At 33.5% G+C, this 20,335-nt stretch overlaps 3 protein-coding genes and 1 long non-coding RNA gene across 8 annotated transcripts in view; 2 read left to right on the top strand and 2 right to left on the bottom strand.

Annotated features, from left to right (window-relative positions):
- Window positions 1-733: 733 nt before the first annotated feature.
- Window positions 734-3,673, bottom strand: LOC132312066 (uncharacterized). Its single transcript, XR_009483182.1, has 3 exons — window positions 3,461-3,673; window positions 2,597-2,688; window positions 734-982 (listed from the first exon to the last, which is right to left on the bottom strand). It is a non-coding gene; the product is annotated as an uncharacterized LOC132312066 (long non-coding RNA).
- A 5,353-nt stretch (window positions 3,674-9,026) lies between these two features.
- On the top strand, window positions 9,027-10,760 carry LOC132279355 (2-oxoglutarate-dependent dioxygenase AOP2-like). The gene is made up of 3 exons (XM_059781319.1): window positions 9,027-9,403; window positions 9,598-9,940; window positions 10,509-10,760. Exons 1-3 carry the CDS (start codon window positions 9,027-9,029, stop codon window positions 10,758-10,760), a joined length of 972 nt encoding a protein of 323 aa, XP_059637302.1.
- Window positions 10,761-13,593: 2,833 nt separating this feature from the next.
- Window positions 13,594-15,744, top strand: LOC132310571 (probable 2-oxoglutarate-dependent dioxygenase AOP1). The gene is made up of 3 exons (XM_059808695.1): window positions 13,594-14,029; window positions 14,152-14,485; window positions 14,979-15,744. Exons 1-3 carry the CDS (start codon window positions 13,662-13,664, stop codon window positions 15,228-15,230), a joined length of 954 nt encoding a protein of 317 aa, XP_059664678.1. The 5' UTR covers window positions 13,594-13,661; the 3' UTR covers window positions 15,231-15,744.
- Window positions 15,745-15,800: 56 nt separating this feature from the next.
- Window positions 15,801-20,335, bottom strand: part of LOC132310518 (probable LRR receptor-like serine/threonine-protein kinase At1g07650) — a 29,269-nt gene continuing 24,734 nt past the window's right edge. For all 5 annotated transcript variants that reach the window (XM_059808687.1, XM_059808690.1, XM_059808692.1 and 2 more), the window contains 5 exons: window positions 19,168-19,286; window positions 18,807-19,017; window positions 18,436-18,673; window positions 17,009-17,159; window positions 15,801-16,367 (listed from right to left, as the gene is read on the bottom strand). In XM_059808687.1, the coding sequence (XP_059664670.1) occupies window positions 16,002-16,367; window positions 17,009-17,159; window positions 18,436-18,673; window positions 18,807-19,017; window positions 19,168-19,286 (1,085 nt within the window). In that variant the 3' untranslated portion in view covers window positions 15,801-16,001. The remainder of the gene's footprint in view (window positions 16,368-17,008; window positions 17,160-18,435; window positions 18,674-18,806; window positions 19,018-19,167; window positions 19,287-20,335) is intronic.

Genomic DNA, 20,335 nt, shown 5'->3' with positions numbered 1-20,335 from the left:
ACCTAATATATTTTCTCTTTTCAAAAATTCAACACATGTACTTTTTTACCAAAAGTATTTTGTTTTGACAAAAATGACAGCACACCTTTTTAAAATTACATTTTCACATAAATGAAATGACAGCAAAAAATGACACCCCAGCTTTACCACATAGGGCCTTAGTTACAAGAATTTCAGCTTAGGTGAAAAGTGCATAACCCATTGGGTCAAAATACAAAGTATAGAAAAGCCCATTTGGTCCAAAACACAACTGATTCCATCTTGCACGCAATTGAATCCATATATTATCTTAACTCTTAAAAGTTTTTTTTTTTTTTTTAATTGCTATTTCCATGTAACGACTCGGATTTCTCAACCCGGTGCGTTAGTGATGAACCGGAAGTTGACCCGATAACGAACCCGAAATGCGGAAGCAAAAGAAGCCAAATGACCTCAAGAGATGTACGTCATCCCTAAGGCCCCAAAGTGACTCTCCATGAAGCCATGGAACTCAAATAAGCCAAGCAAATGAAGCAAGAATGCCTAACCCGAAAAGAGATGAACTAAGGGCAAAATGGTCATTTCTCACTGAAAAGGGTGCCACAGTGCACACCATTGGAAGGACAATGAAAAATGAACAAAATTAGACTCAAGAATCGTCTGATTCTGAGTCCGGGCAGAAAAGATATGAAATTCCAACACCCGATGCGAAAGTTATGAAGCAATGACTTAACATTTTCCAATATTTTCATAATAAACTTTGAAAACAAAAGTGCATAGAAAACGAGATACATGTCATTGGCCTCCGGTCTCATCTCATACATGTTAAATACATTAAAAAGAGTGCACTTACGTACACTTTACATATACGAATCAACGAATACAAGTTTAAACAAATAGGGCTACAAAGAGGCATCTTATGCTAACACTTGCATAAAATAGAAACTTAGAAACTGTAAGCCATCCAAGGAGCAATGGAATCTTCAAATTCTGAGTCATGTACCTGAAATATACCCCAGTATCGTAGGGGTGAGTAACATAAAGCTACTCGTAGGAGATGAGCATGCATCGACCTAGCATTTTACAATTTTATCACCTTATGGTGAAACATGTTAAAGGGGCTCATGCCACCTAACGTCTATGTCAAAATAAGACCCAGGGAGCATTCTAAGCTACCTAGATCATTTATATCATAATCACATTGTTCATGCAATTCAAACAACATGGAAACATGTTATACAAGGCAACAAGATATAGATTCTTAGAGTCTTTAACTTGAAATCCAAAATACGAAAACAATAATTGTAGGTCATGCCACCTAACGTCTATGTTCAAAATGAATCTATAAGGTCATTCATAAACTACATTTGAACATCAAAACACAAATTATGATATCGATGCAATTTAACCAACAATGGAACTTCCAATACAACACATGAAGTATGCTTTCACAAAGCTACATCTTAAGCTCAAAATAGGAAATCAAATAAGGAACAATAAGTTACGATATTATTTAGTTATCAACTTAAAATGAAATACGAAATCAAACAAAGTGGATACTCGGACGTCACGCCGGATCAGACCGACAACATAGTTACTTTAGGGTTACTAGCCCATGGGTAACCTCTCTATGTGCGCACTAGACTATATAGAGAGACAATTTCCCGTACTAGAACCAAGTCCTAACCGTAGCCAAATAACGACATCCCCAAGTTTCCAAAATCAACAAATTGTGCAACAACGTATATATATCAACATTTATATACAAAATATCAACTATTTACCAAGCACAATCCAAATTTTGAAAACTTATACAATACATGCTCAAAATTCACAACTACTATGGCATGTAAGATGTCAAATACAAAATGTGCAATTCCTTACACATAGCAACAATATATTCAATAAGGAAAAACATATTCTCATGAATATAAAAGTAACAACTATATTATCCAATACTCAAAAATAATCAAGCGAACATACATCAAATCCAAATCCATGATTTAAATATAGAAATAACTTCCAAAATGCAATTAAATCCATAGAGTAATAAAGTAGAATTTAATTAAATATAAATAGTTAAATTCTCTAAATTCCAAGTTAATCCAAATAACCTCAATTTAATATATATTGAAAGACATGTCATGGTCATCATATATATAACATCAAATGACAAGTCAAGTGATTAAAACACTTAAAACAAAATTAATCAAGTTAATTAATTAATTTCCTCTAGATTTTTAAATAATTCCAAATGCCCTCAATTTAATCTATGTTAGAGAACATGCCAAGGCCTATTTAAATATTACATTACAACTTGATTTAATGCTTGATACAACCATGTGAATTAAACTTTCACTAAAGATAAATATTAAATAAAAGTTGTAATTCTTAATCAAATGATCCAAATTTAATATATGTTAACCAACATATCTAAGCATAATTTCTTAGCATGTTACAATTCAAATCAAAGTTATACATTATAATAAATTTTAAATCTTATACAAAGAAATAAAAATTACTAACTTTCTAGATTTGATACAAGACATACATATATGTTGCATAATCATAGCAAACACACAATACAACACACAAATAATCCTAAAACATTCCCTACCTCAATTGGAATGAAAATCCCAATTACCACCGAAATGAAATCGCCCCAAATTTTCGGTCCGCAAAACAGATTTTTCAGCTTGCTACCTTCAACTTGTAAAATTCATAAAAAATTCAATTCTAACCCAAATTGAATGAATCCAAAGCCCAATGAAAGCTTAAACACTTCAATTTGATAATATCAATTTAGTTTAACAAAATATCTTCCCAATTGAAACAGTTTTGACCCACAACTTTGAAACAAATTCTGCCCAGAAAAGACATTTTCAGCCTGCAGCTTCCAACTTTGAAAATTCATAAAAAAATTCATTTGACATCCAAATTGGGAAAACCTAATTTATTTTGGAATTAAACATATGAGAGTGTAAAACTGGAAATTTAAGCCATGATCCAATGTCAAAAGGTTAGTGAAATAAATCATCTAAAAATATATTTTCCAGCTGCAATAAAAACATGGACAGCAGATAGTTTCGGATTTTTAAAAAAAATTAGAAATGCTCTAAAATTGTGAAAAAATTCTGAGTAATGTTAAACCCATGGGGGAAGTTTTAGTAAAAATTTCAAGGTAATTAAAGTAACACATTTCCATATAAAAATTCATTTCCGGACTAAAAAAGAAAAGCTTCAAATTTCCAACAACTAGCTTGCAACTTCAAAAATTCATAACTAATTCATTTTAAATCCAAATTACATGAAACCAAAACTAAATGAAACCTAATTGAGTATATTTTCATATTCTATATTTAATTTGACAAGATTAATTTCAAGTTAAAACAGTTTAAGGGCAAAATACAAGTCCTTCTCTTCCATGCATGTAAAATACTCAATAATGATATAAAAATACTTCAAAATAATAGATCAATACCTCACTAGAGAATTGAATCTCTAGATACCAAAGCAAAACTAGGAGTTAGGCTAGATCCTTCAAGGGTTTTGAAGAGGGGGATGAGGGGAACAAAAAGTATTCCAAGCTTTATAGTCTAAAGTAAGTGGAATGGCCTCAAAGATCAAGGTCAATGCCTAAGGCTTCAAGCTCCATCCATGGAGGTTAGGGTTTTCTTGTAAGGAAGAGAATGAAATAATGTGATTAAGTGTGAGTGGAGGAAATAGAAATCCTCCACTCACTATGTGCTCTTACACCATGGTCAACACACACATCTATGGTCAATTGCACAAAAACCCTCATTTAAAACCATAATCCCAAAGTGGCCCAAAGATATTTGCAAGACTAAATTGTGAACCTACACTTGTCACCAATCCATGACTCCTTCCTAGGCTTAATCCCACACCTACACTTGTCAACCATCCAAGCCAACAAGTGCACCAATCCTAGGCCAACAAGTGGGTGAATCCTCACCCTCCAAATGTCATCATCCAATGCATTAAAGTATTTCCACACAAATGTCAACAAGTGGACCAATGAGAGTGTAACACTTATCATACTTTTCAAAAATTACAAAAAGGTCCTTTTTGAAAATATCTTCCAAATTTAATTACAAAATGGTCCCCAAGATGAAAAATAATTATTTTATTTAGTTACACTAAAACCCCACAAGTTAAGAATAATTACACTAAAGTATGGATTAATGCCCCTTTATGAAAGAAGTAAGCAATCAACATACTTTTCTAGAAAAGTAAAAATACCACTATCATGGAAATCAAATATCATGAATGCATGCAAAACCGGAATCAAATCTGAGCACAAAAAGTGAAGTTGTGTAAGGAAAAAGGATAAACGAGAAAAAGACAAAATGTGAATAGTGTTCGGAAAAATAAAATATGGAAATGATACAATCCCCAAAGGAAGTTGTCAATCCAAGGAAAAGAGTCTCGGAAATCATTCCCGAGCACTCGAGACAACATCAAGTGATGAAAAACCAAACCCAAAAAGGAAAAGACAACGCAAAAAAAATATTCGTTAAAATCTGAGAAAAAGAAAAGGAAGAAAAATGATCGGGTCATTACATTCCATCTATACTTAAAAGAAAAAAAAAAAAAAAATCTATACTGAGACTAAGGCTTCGTTTGTTTGGTGGACATAAAATATTTTTTAGAATTTTTTTTTTTTTTTTTTTTTTTTTTTTCCTGGTGTTTGGTTGTTATAAATGTTTATGAAGAAAAAAAATATTAAAATTTAACAAAAATAATTTTTCCATTAATTTTTGGCAAGTTATTTTATTATATGCCCCGCCCGATGGACTCGACCTCAACCTTGACATAAACTTTTGCCAAACACCGACAAAATAAAAATAAAATAATATTTTACTTAGAAAAAAAATTCAAAAAGGATATTTTACGTCGAAACAAACGGAGTGATAAGTAGAGTGTTCTTTTCTTTTCTCTTTTTTTAAGTTCTTTTAGGAAGGAACTTCTCATAAGAATTTTAAAATGCTACGGTATGACTAATTGCGGAATCAACCTTGGACAAATTCTCTACAATATTTTTAAATTGAGTTTTTAAAAAACAATTTTAAGCTACGTCCAATCAATATTTTTTTTCTTACTTTTGGATATAAGCGAAAGCGATAAATTTATTCACAAGGAACGAGCTACTTTGAATCCACAAAACAAGAGATAAATTTAGAAAAATCTAATAATGTATTCAATAATTGAATGAATAAAAATTAATTATGCACTTGTCAGTACACCTATTTATAATAAAAGACACCTAACACCAGAAGGAAACTAAAAACATACAAAAACCTAATAGCAAAAGGAAAATAACACTAAAAATAAGCCTAAAACTAAAATTTCTCTAAAACTTTTGAAAAAATAGAATAAGAAACTTAATATATAAACAAAAAATACTAAATCTAAAAGTTGAGAACAATCAGACTTCGTTTAGGCTAAAAAAAATTCCGTAAATAATCAACAAGGCTTCTAACAGATAAAAAAAACCTAATTTCGGAGCTCTAAATAAAGGTTCTAAGCGGAAAACCAACATGGCCCCACAAGCTAAAGCTACTGGGTGTTTCTCATTGCATGGTTTTACACCCAAAAAACACTTATAGTATGTCAAAAATGGACTTCTTGGTCTAACTGAATTTCTATCATGCATCAGTCCCCTTCACTTTAAAAAAACTCGTCCTCGAGTTTGCCTATGAATAATATTACCACAAAATCATATTGTTCATTGCCATGAGAACTTCCAAAGCACGACACCAAAGTATTTTCATTGGTACGTTCCAGAATAAATAATTCTTCATTAACAATTTCCTCAAATAATAACACTTCACCAATTTGAAGCCCGATTTCTTCCATGTCATCTTGGACATCTAATTTGGAAAAATCATTAACTTGTTGATCATCAATTAATTCCTATTACTCAACTTCAGCATTGACCTTCTTGTCACCATCGTTTTCTTTCGTCGTGCTAAAATCATTTTCTGTATCTACCAATTAACTTATGCAAAGAAATTAATGTTTTCATATCCTTAACTTTATCTTCTTCATCTACAATAGGTGAATCAACAATTTTTTTCTCTTTATCAACCTAAATAATGTCAGTCGTTACCTCAATAAAATTATTATTATTGTTGGTGCCACTATCTTTCTTATCATTTTTCACTGTTGAGTTTTTGACGGTGGACTCTCTTTTCGATAATTCCGATATTTTTGATACATTATTTCCTTATAATTTGGTGGTAGAAATTTAGTCACGAACAATCGTTTCATCTTGTACCACAACTGTACAGGCTATGATCTTTGCCTACTTCGATAAAATTGTATTTGTTCCTACCAAGTTGAAGCCCAACCTTTAAGCTTAAGGCAACAATCGGAACTTGTTTGTTTTCAGGTACATCAAAATATTCAAAAAATTCTTCAACTTCTTCAATCTAGTCCAAGACGTATTCAGTAATAAAAACTTCCATTGAAAGTAAGTAGATCAAGTTTTACCTGAAATTCACGATTGTTGCGTTTACTTCGATCACTGAATATGAACTCATTAGCGTAAGAATTATCGAAATAATCTGCATAGCTAGATTGGAGGCGTACGTGGATAAATAGGAACATAACCCATATTCAGTTGGCTACGAGACACATCATCAGCACGAACTCAAACTAAACCACGAACCTGGTTGCCACCAATTCCAAAACTAGTTCCTATGAATTGATCTTGAGTATGATGGCTGCCCAAGTTGCCTCACTCTACGATCATCGTCAGCAAAGTGGGTGCAACCAAAACGAGCACCTGTTATTAGATCAGGAAAAGACAAGATTCTGATACCAACTGACATAAGCGGAAGCGATAAATTTGTTTACAAGGAATGAGTTACTTTGAATCCATAAAGTAGGGTGTCTTGAATCCACAAAACAAGAGATAAATTTAGAAAAATATGATATTGTATTGAATAATTGAATGAATAAAAAGTTAATTTTGTGTTTGACAGTACACATATTTATAATAAAAGAAAACTTAACACTAGAAGGAAACTAAAACCACAAAGAAACCTAATACCAAAAGCAAAATAACACTAAAAATAAGTCTAGAACTAAAGTTAATTTCTCTAAAATAATTAAAAAATAGAATAAGAAACCTAATAAATAAAAATACATTAAATCTAAAATTTGAAAGCAATTAGATTTCATTTAGGCCTCGAACAAAAATCCAGAAATAATCAACACGACTCCTAACAGATAAGAAAACTCAATTTCGGAACCCTGAACGAATGTTTTTAGCAATAAATCAACATGACCCACAAACAAGAGCTAATGAGCGTTTCTCAATGCATTGTTTTCACCAAAAAAAATATCCTTGGTCTGTCGAAAATGTACTTGTTGGTCTTACTGAATTTTTGTCATTCATCAATTTTAGTTCTCAAAAAAATATAAAATTATTTTTAAAAAAAATTGAACTAAATAAGAATATTTTGATATATGTGTCAACTTAGTAATAATTGACGTCCACATTATGTGAGAAGGTAAGGATTCTGGATACCTTCCCTAGGATATTGTGATGGGATCGACACTCTGATACGATGATACATTTTGAACACGTATCAAATTCAGCTAAAAATATGTCGCTTCTGAACTTGTAACTTGCCGGAGCCAGTGGTTTTACTTCTGGGAGCGATGTGTCACAACATGCAGGTGCAAAACCCATTGCCAATATTGGTATTTATGTACTGACTTGTTGCCGACCCTCGAGTGTCAAAGTACGGTTGAGCCATCGATATGATTTTCTTGCTTGTTTTTAGTCATATTCTTGCCATTCTATAGCTTCGTCTTCATTGGGACTACATTCGAGATCCAATCATGATTATGTTGTTATTTTTTGACGCATTCATATCCTATATTTTTTAAATTACCATATTATCGTGTCTATATTATTTCGTACCCATGTCTAGTTGGTGTTAGATCTTACTAGAAGACCAAGTACTATCACTTATGTGATCGAGAGAAGCTTATACTACTATTTTTTGACCTATTCACGTATTCGGAGAGAAACTTATACAACTATTTTTTGACCTATTCACGTATTTGCGGGCCCTATATTCTTTAAATTGTCATAGGATCGTGTCTGTAGTATTTCGTACCCTTTTTTCGGTATTTTTCTTCCTAGTAGGTGCTATCAACTATGTGAGAGCAGCATAGAAAGTACCCAAAAACATAACTATGGTGTGTTACTCGAAAGCTACAACTACATTGGAACCATAAAATATGCTAATCCGGTTGCTTGAGCTTAAATATTTTATTTAGATACAAACAAATAAAAATCATGTATGATGGAGCTGATCGAATTCATGAATAAATAAAAAAACTTTATCAATCTGTCATTTAAATAAACAACTTTGAAGTCACAAATTATAAGTAAAAAGAACTTTAAAGTTATTATTAAAAATGTATAATAACGAAACATATCAGAATAAAGAAATTAATTTGCAACATAAATTTTCGAAAAAGAAAAAGAAAAGAAATTTACAACGTAACTAATAACCTAAGGAAAATTTAAAATAAGCTCAAAATTCAACTATATATCTCTAACCATTACGGAAAAAATATAATAAACTTAATAACTAAAAATTATTAAATACCAAAATTCAATACAATCCAAAATCGTTTTGCTAGTGGGTTCTGATTCTTACTAATCAATTGATCTTCTCACTGGTCGAAACATTCTTATCCAAATGTACTTAGGAAAAGTCGATAACCTGTTGTACATCAATATATAAATATATGATCCCAAAGCAATTTTTTTTTTTTTTTTTTTTTAAATAATTAAATCGATTTTTCCTATACTGTACATGTTTGCAGAATATGCTAATATATCCTTGTCACTACAATATAATGTATCTCTCTCATTTGTCCCCTTGCAACATGAAGCATAAATTGAAATTCTATATAAATTTGCTATAGAACATTTTAATGCTCATCAACAATTGCATACTATCTGCATCAGCTCCTTACTGCCAAAGAAATTAAGAAAAACAATGGGCTTGGAATCTGTTATTCCTGTCATAACTTTCTCAGATGAGCTAAAGCCGGGCACTACTGAGTGGGACTCGGTGAGAGCCCGGGTTCGGCAAGCACTCCAAGAATATGGCTGCTTCGAGGCTTTGTTCGACAAAATCCCTTCTGAGCTTCGAAAATCCATGATGGGTGCAACAAGAGAAATGCTTGACATTCCTATGGAGAAAAAGACAGCAGTAACCTCTGATAATGAGCCCTTCGGTACTGGCTACACTGGCAAGTCATCAAGAGCTTCCTGGGAGACCATGGGTATCGAAGATGTAATCATTCCCGAAAATGTCACAAGATTCACTAATCGCTTATGGCCAGAAGGAAACACAGGAAACCCTAGCTTTGAGTAAGTAAATTTAATTATATATTATTATTATTATTTATTTATTTTTATTTTTTTTGAAAGTTAAAACAAATTCACTCACACCTCCAAAACTCACCTCCAAAATAAAATCACTTTTCCGTGTTGTTTTTAAGATTTAACTGTTTTTGGAAGATTACTACTTCTAGTGACCACGTGCATACTCTTCATTTTGGCAGCAAAACAGTAGGGGTCTTCTCAGAGAAGGTAGCTGAATTGGATCAAATGATTAGGAGGATGGTTTTGGAGAGCTTTGGTATTGAGAAATACTATGATGAACACATAGATAAATCCCGATATGGTCTTCGAGCAATGAAGTATGAAGCTTCCGAAAATGTGCTTCTCGAAAATATGGACAGCAACGAGGTTGTGCTGATACCCCACACTGATAAGAACATTTTGACCATACTGTGTCAGACTGGTGAGATAGATGGGTTAGAGGTACAAACCAAAGACGGAAAATGGATCAATGTGAACCCATCGCCGGACTCTTTCGTTGTCATGCTCGGAGATTCCTTCCACGTTAGTTTCTTCACTTGCTACCCTTGCATGTTTTTTTTATTTATTAAAAATATATATGTATTTATATACTATATATATATATATATATGGTGAGACAGAGAAAAGAAACAAGTAACTGACACTTGCAAAGGATAGGTTCAAAATAGGGTGGTTTCTAAAAACAATTCTCCAAATACTATTACCCAAATGAAAGTACAAAAAACAGAAAACCAAGTGTGAAACATGCCCATAAATTGAAGCCTTATGAACTAGTCTTGGTCAAGCCTCTCTTCGTCTTTTATATATAAAGAGATTCACCGAACTCGATCATTTTGGTCTTGGTTTAGATCTAAACATTGTTTCAAAAAGAAAAAGAAAATTGAATAGAGGTTGCTGATAAATGTCTTATTTCCCATAAGTTTAAGCAAATTTAATAGATGTGTAAGAATGCATAGTGTGCAAGTTTTTTTTCATGCTCTTTTAGGTTTCATAATCATTTATATAAGTGTTTATTGTCACACATAAAAATCAAGTGATCATAACATTATGACATTTTTTAGTACTTAAAATTTTATCAATCAATTTGTAGGCATGGACGAATGGGCATTTGCAGGCTCCAATTCATCGGGTTGTGATGCCTTTACATGAAACGAGGTATTCAGTGGGTCTCTTTTCAAACCCAAAAGCCGGCTACATTATAAAAGCCCCAGACGAGCTAGTGGATGAAGAACACCCAGTACGCTTTAAGCCCTTTGACTATAAAGAATATCTCAACTTCTTTGCAACAAAGAAAGGATACACTTCTCATCAATCCGGCATAAAAGTTTTCTGTGGTGTTTAAGATGGATCCAAACCCTCTCCAGTAACAATTTCCTGCTGTTCCTCACAATTGAGGAATTTCACCATTAATATTAGTGATAAAACTCACCAATTACACGGAGCAGCAGAAATCGTTAATGAAGAGGTTTTTGATTCGTTTGGATTGGCCTATGGATGTGGAACAACTATTCCTAGTCTATTTTCCTTCTACTTTGTAAATACGAATAAGGTGTGTTTATGTGTTTTATGCTGTTTGTTTCATCAAGTGTTGGTTGGTTATATCAACGCTTGTCAGGATCAAATTTAGCATGTCTGCACGATATCTGCTTGGGACAAATATTATACTATAGCAATAACAAATCCAAGCCAGCATAACATGTTCCTCTCCTAATGTTTGTTTTTACTTGTTTCAAAGAAATAAATAATATATATTACAATGAGTGAGTGCTGGGAACAGTAGCTACAGTATTCACATGACTGCGCTGCATGATCATTTTTTTTCTTTCTTTCCATTTTTAAACCTTGGTTGCTTGTTAGATGATGAGCCTTTTGTAATCTGCATAATTTAATTTGAGCAATCCTATACATCAGAAAAAATTAACCTACTCACTTCGTCCAAAATATTCTTTTCATTTAATTTTATTTTATTTTAGGATGTTCCCAAAATACATGCTTCATTTAAAAAATGGATTTACTATTTTTTATAACATTATCATACTATCATTCTAATATTGACTTCATTAAACAAGTGCAAAATTAGAAAATACACTCATTTGTCTTTTAACAAGAATATATTTAAAAATTCACACTTATCAATATAATAAAAAAATTATTAAGAACTCATTACCATAACTCTATTTGGTAAGAAAGAAGGAAGATGGTGGAGAGAAGATACGAAGGAAGAAAAAATTTTCTTCTTTTGGTAGAGAGGGGGTAATTAGAGAAGAGAAAAGAAAATAGATGAATCATCCTTCCTCTTTTACAAATTTTCTTTCCTCCAAATATGGATGGAAGATGCGAAGAAACAAATTTCCTTCTTTTGGTAAAGAGGAGGTAATTAGAGAAGAGAAAAAATGATAGATGAATCATCCTTCCTCTTTTACAAATTTTCTTCCCTCCAAATATAGATGGAAGATGCGAAGAAACAAACTTCCTCCATTTGGTAGAGAGGAGAGAGTAGGAGGTAAGAAGAGAAGATAAAAGAGGATAGATGAGTCATCTTTCCTCTGTCACAAATTTTCTTCCATCCAAATAAGAACAAAGATGCGAAGAAAAAAAAAAAGCTATTATAAAAAAAAAATTAAATTACAAAATTTTCCTTCTAATTAAACACTCTCTCTTCCTTTTTCTCCTAACAAACAAAATAAGGTATTATCCTATTCTTTTTTCTTCCATCCAATCAAACAAAAAGAGAGAATAATAACGCAATCTCTTTCCTAAGAATGTCTCATCCTTCTCTTATTTTCTCCTACCATCTAATTTTTTTTCCTTCCTACCAAAGGAAACATAAATGTTGAATTCCCCAATAAATAGACAGAGTGAGTAATTAAATAATGTGTCCTAAAAAAAAAAAAAAAAATTGTGATAAATTTACAAGGTGGCTCAGGCCCGCCCAACGTTCAGGCAGCCCATAAGAGAAGTTAGACAACAAGGACAAAAAGAAAAGGCCCAATTAGAGACCAGAACCGTTTTAATTAGACAGCATCATGCTCAACCTGATAAACATATAGCCGTCCCTAGCCAAGAATGATGGATGAGAAATTTTTGCTTGGTGTAATTGGTTTTGGAGGTAGAGGTGGTTTTAATGGAAGTGGGGGATTAATTGGATGGAAAAGCTCTTAGTTTGCATGGTTCTGGTAAGTGTTGTGGATCTCTTGAGAATTGATATGGAGTATGATTTGGTAGTTAGGTTGGTAGGAATGGTGGTTCTGGTCAAGGGCACAGTATATTTGATAAAAATAAAAATAAAAAATCAACTAAGATGACAAATATAAATTGTTTATATATAATCTCATAATCTCAAATAATAATAAATAAATAAAAGAATAAAACTTGACAAATATAAGAACGAAAGTACCAATTAATAATATTTTCATTAAATACAATTAAAAGGGGTTCTATTCTGGAAGTGATGAATGATAACTTCATTATCTATGTCACTAAATATATCTCTTTCTATATATACAGCCAAGTAGCCAAGCTATCATTCATATATCTCTTTTTTTCTTTTTCCTTTTTTTTTTTTGGTCAGATTTTTAATTATCAGAAAATATATTTTTTAATTAAAAAAAACTGAACAAAATAATATTTTTGATATATCCGTCAATGGTAATTGGTAAATGATTTGTGTGTGGGAGCAGTTTAGAAAGTACCCAAAAAAAACATAGCTATCAAATTTTACTGGAAAGCTGCAACTACATTAATTTGAACCATAAAATATGCTAGCTTAAATATTTTATACAATAAATCTTGTCTCATGTCGTGAAATCATTGTTTAGATTGGCGCCACACATATAGAATAACCTAATCCATTGCTTTCAGCATTTCAAAATTTAATCTGATCACTGTCATTTAATCATATATATATATATGCACACACACATATGACCCAATAATACAATGCTTTTTTTACTTTTTCTTTTGTTTGTTTTCTAGTTCTTTCTTTGTGGTGAGGGAGACATGATATTTGTTATGACAATGCATAACAAAATTGATGTGGCAATATATATATTTCCTATATTTGTATGCAGATCGAATATGTTGATACATCCATGTCAGTACAATATAATATATATCATTAATTTGCCCCAAAATAGAAGTTCTATATAAATTTGCTATAGAAACATCTTAGAGCTCTATCAACAATTGCATACTAAGAAAATTAGCTGTTTCAGCCCCTAACTGCCAAAGAAAGAAAAAAAGAATGGGCTCCGAAGCTCTTCTTCCTGTCATAGTTTTCTCAGATGAGCTAAAGGCCGGCACTCCTGAGTGGGACTCGGTGAGAGCCCGGGTTCAGCTAGCATTCCAAGAATGTGGTGGCTTCGAGGCTTTGTTCAACAAAATTCCTTCTGAGCTTCGAAAATCCATGTTAGGTGAAATAGAAAAAATGTTTGAACTTCCTTTGCAAACTAAATCAAAAATAGTCTCTGCTAATGAGCCCTTAGGTACTGTCTATACCGCACGGTCGACAAAAGCACCCTGGGAGAGCATGGATGTCGAAGATGTACTCATCCCCGAGAAGCTCAGCAGCTTCATTAATCTCTTGTGGCCAGAAGGAAACCCTAGCTTTGGGTCAGTAAATTTAATTAGTTTTTGTTGTTGTTGTTAGTTACAGTGTTACACTGAAAAATGATATTGTTATAGTTCTTGTAGGTGTTTTTATAACTTTTGACCACGTACTCTTCCTTTGGCAGCAAAACGGTACAGTTCTTCTCAGAGAAACTATCTGAAATGGATCAAATGATTAGAAGGATGGTTTTGGAGAGCTTTGGTGTTGAGAAATACTGTGACGAACACATTGATTCGAGCCTACACACATTTCGAGTAATGAAGTATGAAGGTCCCAAAACTATGGATAACAAGCTTATGCTGTTTTCCCACACTGACAAGAACCTTTTGAGCATATTGTATCAGATTAATCAGGTTGGTGGGTTAGAGGTGCAAAGCAAAGACGGGAAGTGGGTCAACATGAAATCATCCTCCTCGTCGGTGGACTCTTTCATCGTCATGGCCGGAGATTCTTTCCACGTTAGTTTCTTCACTTGCTCCCCTTGCATATATATATATATATTAATATGGAAAGACAGATGGACCAACTTGATGAATCATCAACTTCAACCACTGATCATCAATTAATTCATATATACATGCTCACTTTCAACATGGAAGTCGTATTAAAGTCCTTTTTCTTTATAAACAGAAACCTAATAAAATTGACCAGTTTATAAGGCTTCAAGTTATGGCCATGTTTCACTGAGTTTTCAGTTTTCTACTTTGTTTCAAAGTGGAAAAGAAAATCGAATAACTTTTAATGATAAATGTTTTCTTTTTCGGAAATATAAGCAAATTTAATAGATGTATAAAAATGTATGGTGTCTCTTTTAAGTTCCACAATCATTCATGTACGTTGTTTAATGTGACAGGCAAAAATCAAATGACACGGTATGAATAAATGACAATATTCGTATATGACATCAACATCATGACATTTTTTAGAATTTCAAATTTTATCAATTTGTAGGCATGGACTAATGGCCGTGTGAAGGCTCTGCCTCATCGGGTTGTGATGACTGGAAATGAAACGAGGTACTCAGTGGGTTTGTTTTCGTCCTCAAAAGAAGGTTACATTATAAAAGCCCCAGACGAGCTAGTAGATGAAGAACACCCATTACGTTTCAAGCCCTATGAATTCTCGGAATATCAAAAATTCTTCAAAACAGAGGAAGGACGGAAAATTCATGAATACGGCGTAAAAGTTTTCTGTGGTGTTTGAAAAAAAGGAAAAACTACTTTTAATCTTCTTCTTCTTTTTCCTGATTTATGCATAAATATGAATAGTGAACTGGTATTCTAGACAAGGACATGGGGCGAAAAAAAGGAGCAGCTACCCCACTCATAAAATTAGAAACATCAATGCCATTGATGACCTTGAAGTGGGACCCACACATGGTTCTCACTTCGGCCCATCAAAAGCCAGCTTGGTGCTTTCATTGAATGAGTGGGCTTAGACTTCCTAATAGCACTTTCCATAGGAATAAGGTGGTGCATTTGTTTCTTGTATGTTGTTTGATTGGCTATCATGGTTTGTCAGGATCAAGTTTAGCATATCTGCGAGATGTCTGCTTATTAAAACTCAAGTTTAGCATATATGCTAGCTGTCAGCATTCGTATGTAATTATAATTGATCCAAAACAACAGTATATGTTATGGATGTTACAAGCCCACTGTCTCACTTCTCTCATATTGTCAATACCCAACATGAATATTTGAGTATAAATCCTATTCATGCAATGACAATAAAAAGTCGACTATGTTTTCTCCAAAACAACACACCACACATACATACTCGGGAAATTCTCTTTGACAAGCATGAGAAGTACAATATTGTTTTCTGTAGGAAAGCAGGGCGATACATAATGTAAAACATGGATAGCATTTTAGTATGTTTGTAGAAATTATTGCAAATTTTTGTTTTCTAAACTAGGAAAAAGCATGAATGCAATCCATTAGTCTACAATAACATAATTCACACAACTGCTTATAGTTACTGAGAATCAAGATTGATTTCATAAAGATCCCGAGCAGATGTGGTGGAAGATCCATATCGTGTTGCTTCTGATGAATCAATGAAGGTCTTACTTTCACTTGACCCTGCCTCATATTTGCCTTTGAGGGCTTTGAACCTCAACTCATCACTATAGATACTCGGGTCCGTGATTATGTTCTGGACGCTGATACGGCCTTCGAGCATGCTTACCAATGCAGACATCGTAGGCCTAAGTGCCGGAGATGGATTAGTGCATAATAGAGCTCCTTGGATCATCCTTAATGCCTCTTCCTCGTTGAAATTGGAATCCAACTTTGGATCCACCAACTCTAACAGACATCCTTTTTGTTGTAAAGCTAAGGCCTGAAATGTGCACAAGGTGGAGATTGAAAATGAAATGAAACCACAAGCCAGTAAAAGAACCTAGGATAATTAGCAGTAGTTGACAACCAGGCTCTTCACGCAAATATTCCATAATGGGATTTCAGGCACTCGACTTGGGATTATTAACCATTGACCAGGTCAATGTTGGGAATAGAAAACAATCACACAAGAAAACAAATGATTTACGTGGTTCTCGGCAAAAACTTTTGCCTACATCCACGGAACGCACCAGAATTTTCACTATCAATAATGGGCGTTTACAATGGAGAACTGTTACACACAAAACCTCACAAATTCGGCTCACTCAACCAAACCACCCGGCCTACCTGGGTCGGCGAACCGGCAACATAAGCTGAGCTAACTTAATTAAAATATCAGCAATTCCTTTTATTTTAAAGAATACAGGATATTGATGTCCATATAATTAACCTTGCAAGCAAATTAAATGGGCAAACTAGCTCCTGTCCTCTCTAACATAGCCAATTCAGGCAGTTTCAATTCCCAGCCTAGATTGAGTTTAACATGACACAAAGAAGGAAACTAAGCCAAATGAGCAAGTCTTATAGCAAGCATGCATACTGATTTTAAAACTGTGTTTCGAATCAAATGAATACTCTTACCCAATCAAGGAGACAAACATCGTTCTCACTGGGATGATATTTCATGTTGTTCTTTCCGGCAACAATCTCCAATGCAACAATCCCAAAACTGTACACATCTGCTTTGTAGGTTAAGTAACCCCATTGTGCATATTCCGGTGCCATGTACCCTCTGCACAATAAACATTATTCAAACACTTGTACTTTATTAATAGAAGCTTTAGTGAACAGCAAGTATGACAATAGCATCAGCCTTACGTAATATATGCGAATCATGCTTATTTGACTGACAATTTGGCAAGCCTCATTGATAAGGCTAGCAAAATATGGTAATAACTTCATTACTGATTGCATTTGAGAAAATTGAAATAGGCCTTGTTCACAATAAAAAAGGAATCTTAATATTGAAAAGTAATTGCACTAGAATATTTAAATAGGTCTTGTTCGCATAAAAGGATTCTTAATGCTAAAAAGTTGATTGAATCCATAGCAGCTTAAACCATAGAAATATAATCATCGCTTTTGACAAGATTTTATCACTAGTGTTGTACCAAATACCATACTAAATCACTAAGTGTGGAATTGTAACCAAACTGAGCATAAATGTTTTAGGGTTGGTGGGTGGTTCCAGTTCGGTGTGGTGCACTTCTTTCCAATTCTGTTCTACAATAATACTAAGTGACAGGTAAACCAGACTCTAATCCAAGTCCTGAATGCAGAAGCCAACATGAAATGAGTCCAGAAATGGTCGGAGAGTGGACCCAAGTGACCCACAAGAGGATGCCCAATCTGGGCAAGGTTCGGTCGGCGACCGAAACTGCATGTTGCCATAGATATATTTTTCATATGTGTCACTCTTGACTATTGAGTCTATGAAGCAAAGCCTCTTCCCACCATGGGGTAGGCAGGCAGTTATGTATGGAACTTTGCAAGTTGATATAAATACTGATAACCATAATAGAATAAATAAAAATACTCTCATGTGACCATAACCTTGTCACAACTAAGTTATGTAGGATAGAAGTGTTCGGATACCAAATTGATGCAGGATGGGAGAGAGAATGAGAAAGAAAAATAATATATAAAAATAAAAGAGCTCCTAAAATCATCCTCTACGCCTACACCTATAAGTGCGTAGACCACGCAGCCCATTAGGATCTCCATTACTATGGTTCTGGTTAACAACCTGTTCACAAGTATGGTTTAATTGCATATGCAGAAACCTAATGAAGCTTATCTACAATTTGATTGCAATGTTTTGGTTACATTCAGGGAAGCAAATCAACCTTGTAATTTCAGCTAACAACATTCATATTTATAAATAATGGTAATTTGGTGATGAAAGAATGGAATTGTACCATATTTTAAGTCATATTTAAAAATAAAATTTTAAAATATTGGAACAACATTAGAGTATTCCTCAAGGAAAGAGTAAATTGGTAGCTCACGCAGTTCCAGCAACTCTGGTGCTAATGTGGGTGTTCTCCTCATCATGAAGCTTGGCCAATCCAAAGTCAGATATCTTAGGGTTAAGATCCCTATCCAGTAGTACATTGGTAGTCTTGATGTCTCTATGAACAATTTTTAATGTTGATTCCTCATGCAGGAACACCAAACCTTTTGCTATGCCAACACAAATCCTTTGTCTGGTCGGCCAATCTAATTTCAATTGCAATTCCTTTGGACCTATAATTAACAAGAAATAGCCAAATCAAAGAAAAATATACAATATTATATGGCGGTAAATAAGTTATACTATTCATTAGGAATCTTTTTCTAATCAAGAGAGGATACAGAACGAAGTATAAAAGTAACATACCAAACAGAGCTAGGGCAAGGCTATTGTTTTCCATGTACTCATATACCAGTAGTAATTGATTCTCTTCAATACAGCATCCATACAATCTTACAAGATTTGGGTGCTGTAAACCAGAAATCAAGCCTATTTCATTCACAAATTCACGATTTCCTTGCTTTGATTTGGAAGAAAGTTGCTTGACTGCGATTACAGTACCATCCAATAGTATACCCTGCAATGGAATAACAACTTATATTTTTAATTAATAACAATAAATAGTTTCAATTAAAATGTAATATCAAATGTCCATCTCCAAATTTCATCACACACAAACAAAAAACTGAGAGCAAAATAAGAAGCTAGAAAATCTATTGCTATATACCTTGTACACAGATCCAAAACCTCCTTCCCCAATTTTGTTTGCCTCATGGAAGTTATCAGTAGCAGTTTCAATTTGTCTAAAGGTAAATAAACCAGTTTGCAAATCTAATCCTCTAAGATCTGCAGAGCAATGTAAAATATTGAACTATCACAAAATGCAGTAACTTCTCGTTTTGGCCAAGTATCTGACTGCCTTTTAAATAAAAGATAACATTTGGAAGAATGAGAATAAGAAATGAAATGAGAAAATAATAATGCTTTATTTTGTTTGCAACGAAGTAATAGAGAGATAATAGAACTTATAACTTTTCAACTACACTAATCCCAACATCTTACACTCAATTCAACTCATTTAATTCTTTTCCCAAACTGAAATCAAACTATCTCATTGGAACATATCTTTCCTTAGTATCTTAACCTGTGGTTGGATTGTAACCTTAATCAAGCCACATGCTATCATATTTTTCCTTTGTATTTTAGCCCATGTTAGTCCTGATCTTCCCTTCCCCTATCAGTACCTTCAATAAGGCCACTTCACTCTTCCTTATTAGAGCAATTATTGGTCTTCATTGTATATGGCCAAATTATCTCAATCAAGTTTTTCTCATTTTATCTCATTGGTGCTACTTCAACCGCCTCAAAACGGGGACATTTGAATATTAAAGAAACTACACAAATACGAGCTCAAGCTCATCTGAGTTTCGGACATTTAAAAGTGAATTAAATTGAATCTGGAAGTCCGTTGTCTCTCTTATGTCTAATATTCACTCACTTTTTCAAAAAAAAACATGTTAACGTATCCTTCCTAACTCTCTATCCATTTTAGCTTTGGTCTTCCCCTCCTCTAGCATTAAGACGGTGTCACTCTGCCTAACTGGAGCAAGTGGTCTACTTTGTACGTGTCCAAACCGTCTTAATCGATATTTTCTCAATTTACTCCGCATGTGTCATCTTTACACCCCAGTCCCAAGCCCGAAAAAAGGAGGATGATTACGTTAGGTCACTTGGCAACCAGCGTAAGAGTTTTGTCAAGACCATATGAACATGTTGATTAAAAATATAAAATACTAATTTTGTGACGTCACATTGACTGGCGAGAGGGAAAGAAGTTGTTAGCACTTATAAGAAAGGATGTTTCCTGCCTGTGTAGATGTTTACAAACAGTGAAG

Source organism: Cornus florida, unplaced genomic scaffold, assembly GCF_030987335.1.
Source record: "Cornus florida cultivar Cherokee Brave unplaced genomic scaffold, ASM3098733v1 CherokeeBrave_3.0.0_Hap2_Chr01, whole genome shotgun sequence".
In the NCBI taxonomy this organism is placed as follows: Eukaryota; Viridiplantae; Streptophyta; class Magnoliopsida; order Cornales; family Cornaceae; genus Cornus; species Cornus florida.
The sequence above is the reverse complement of the archived record's forward strand: the minus strand, read 5'-3'. Positions and strand labels throughout refer to the sequence as shown.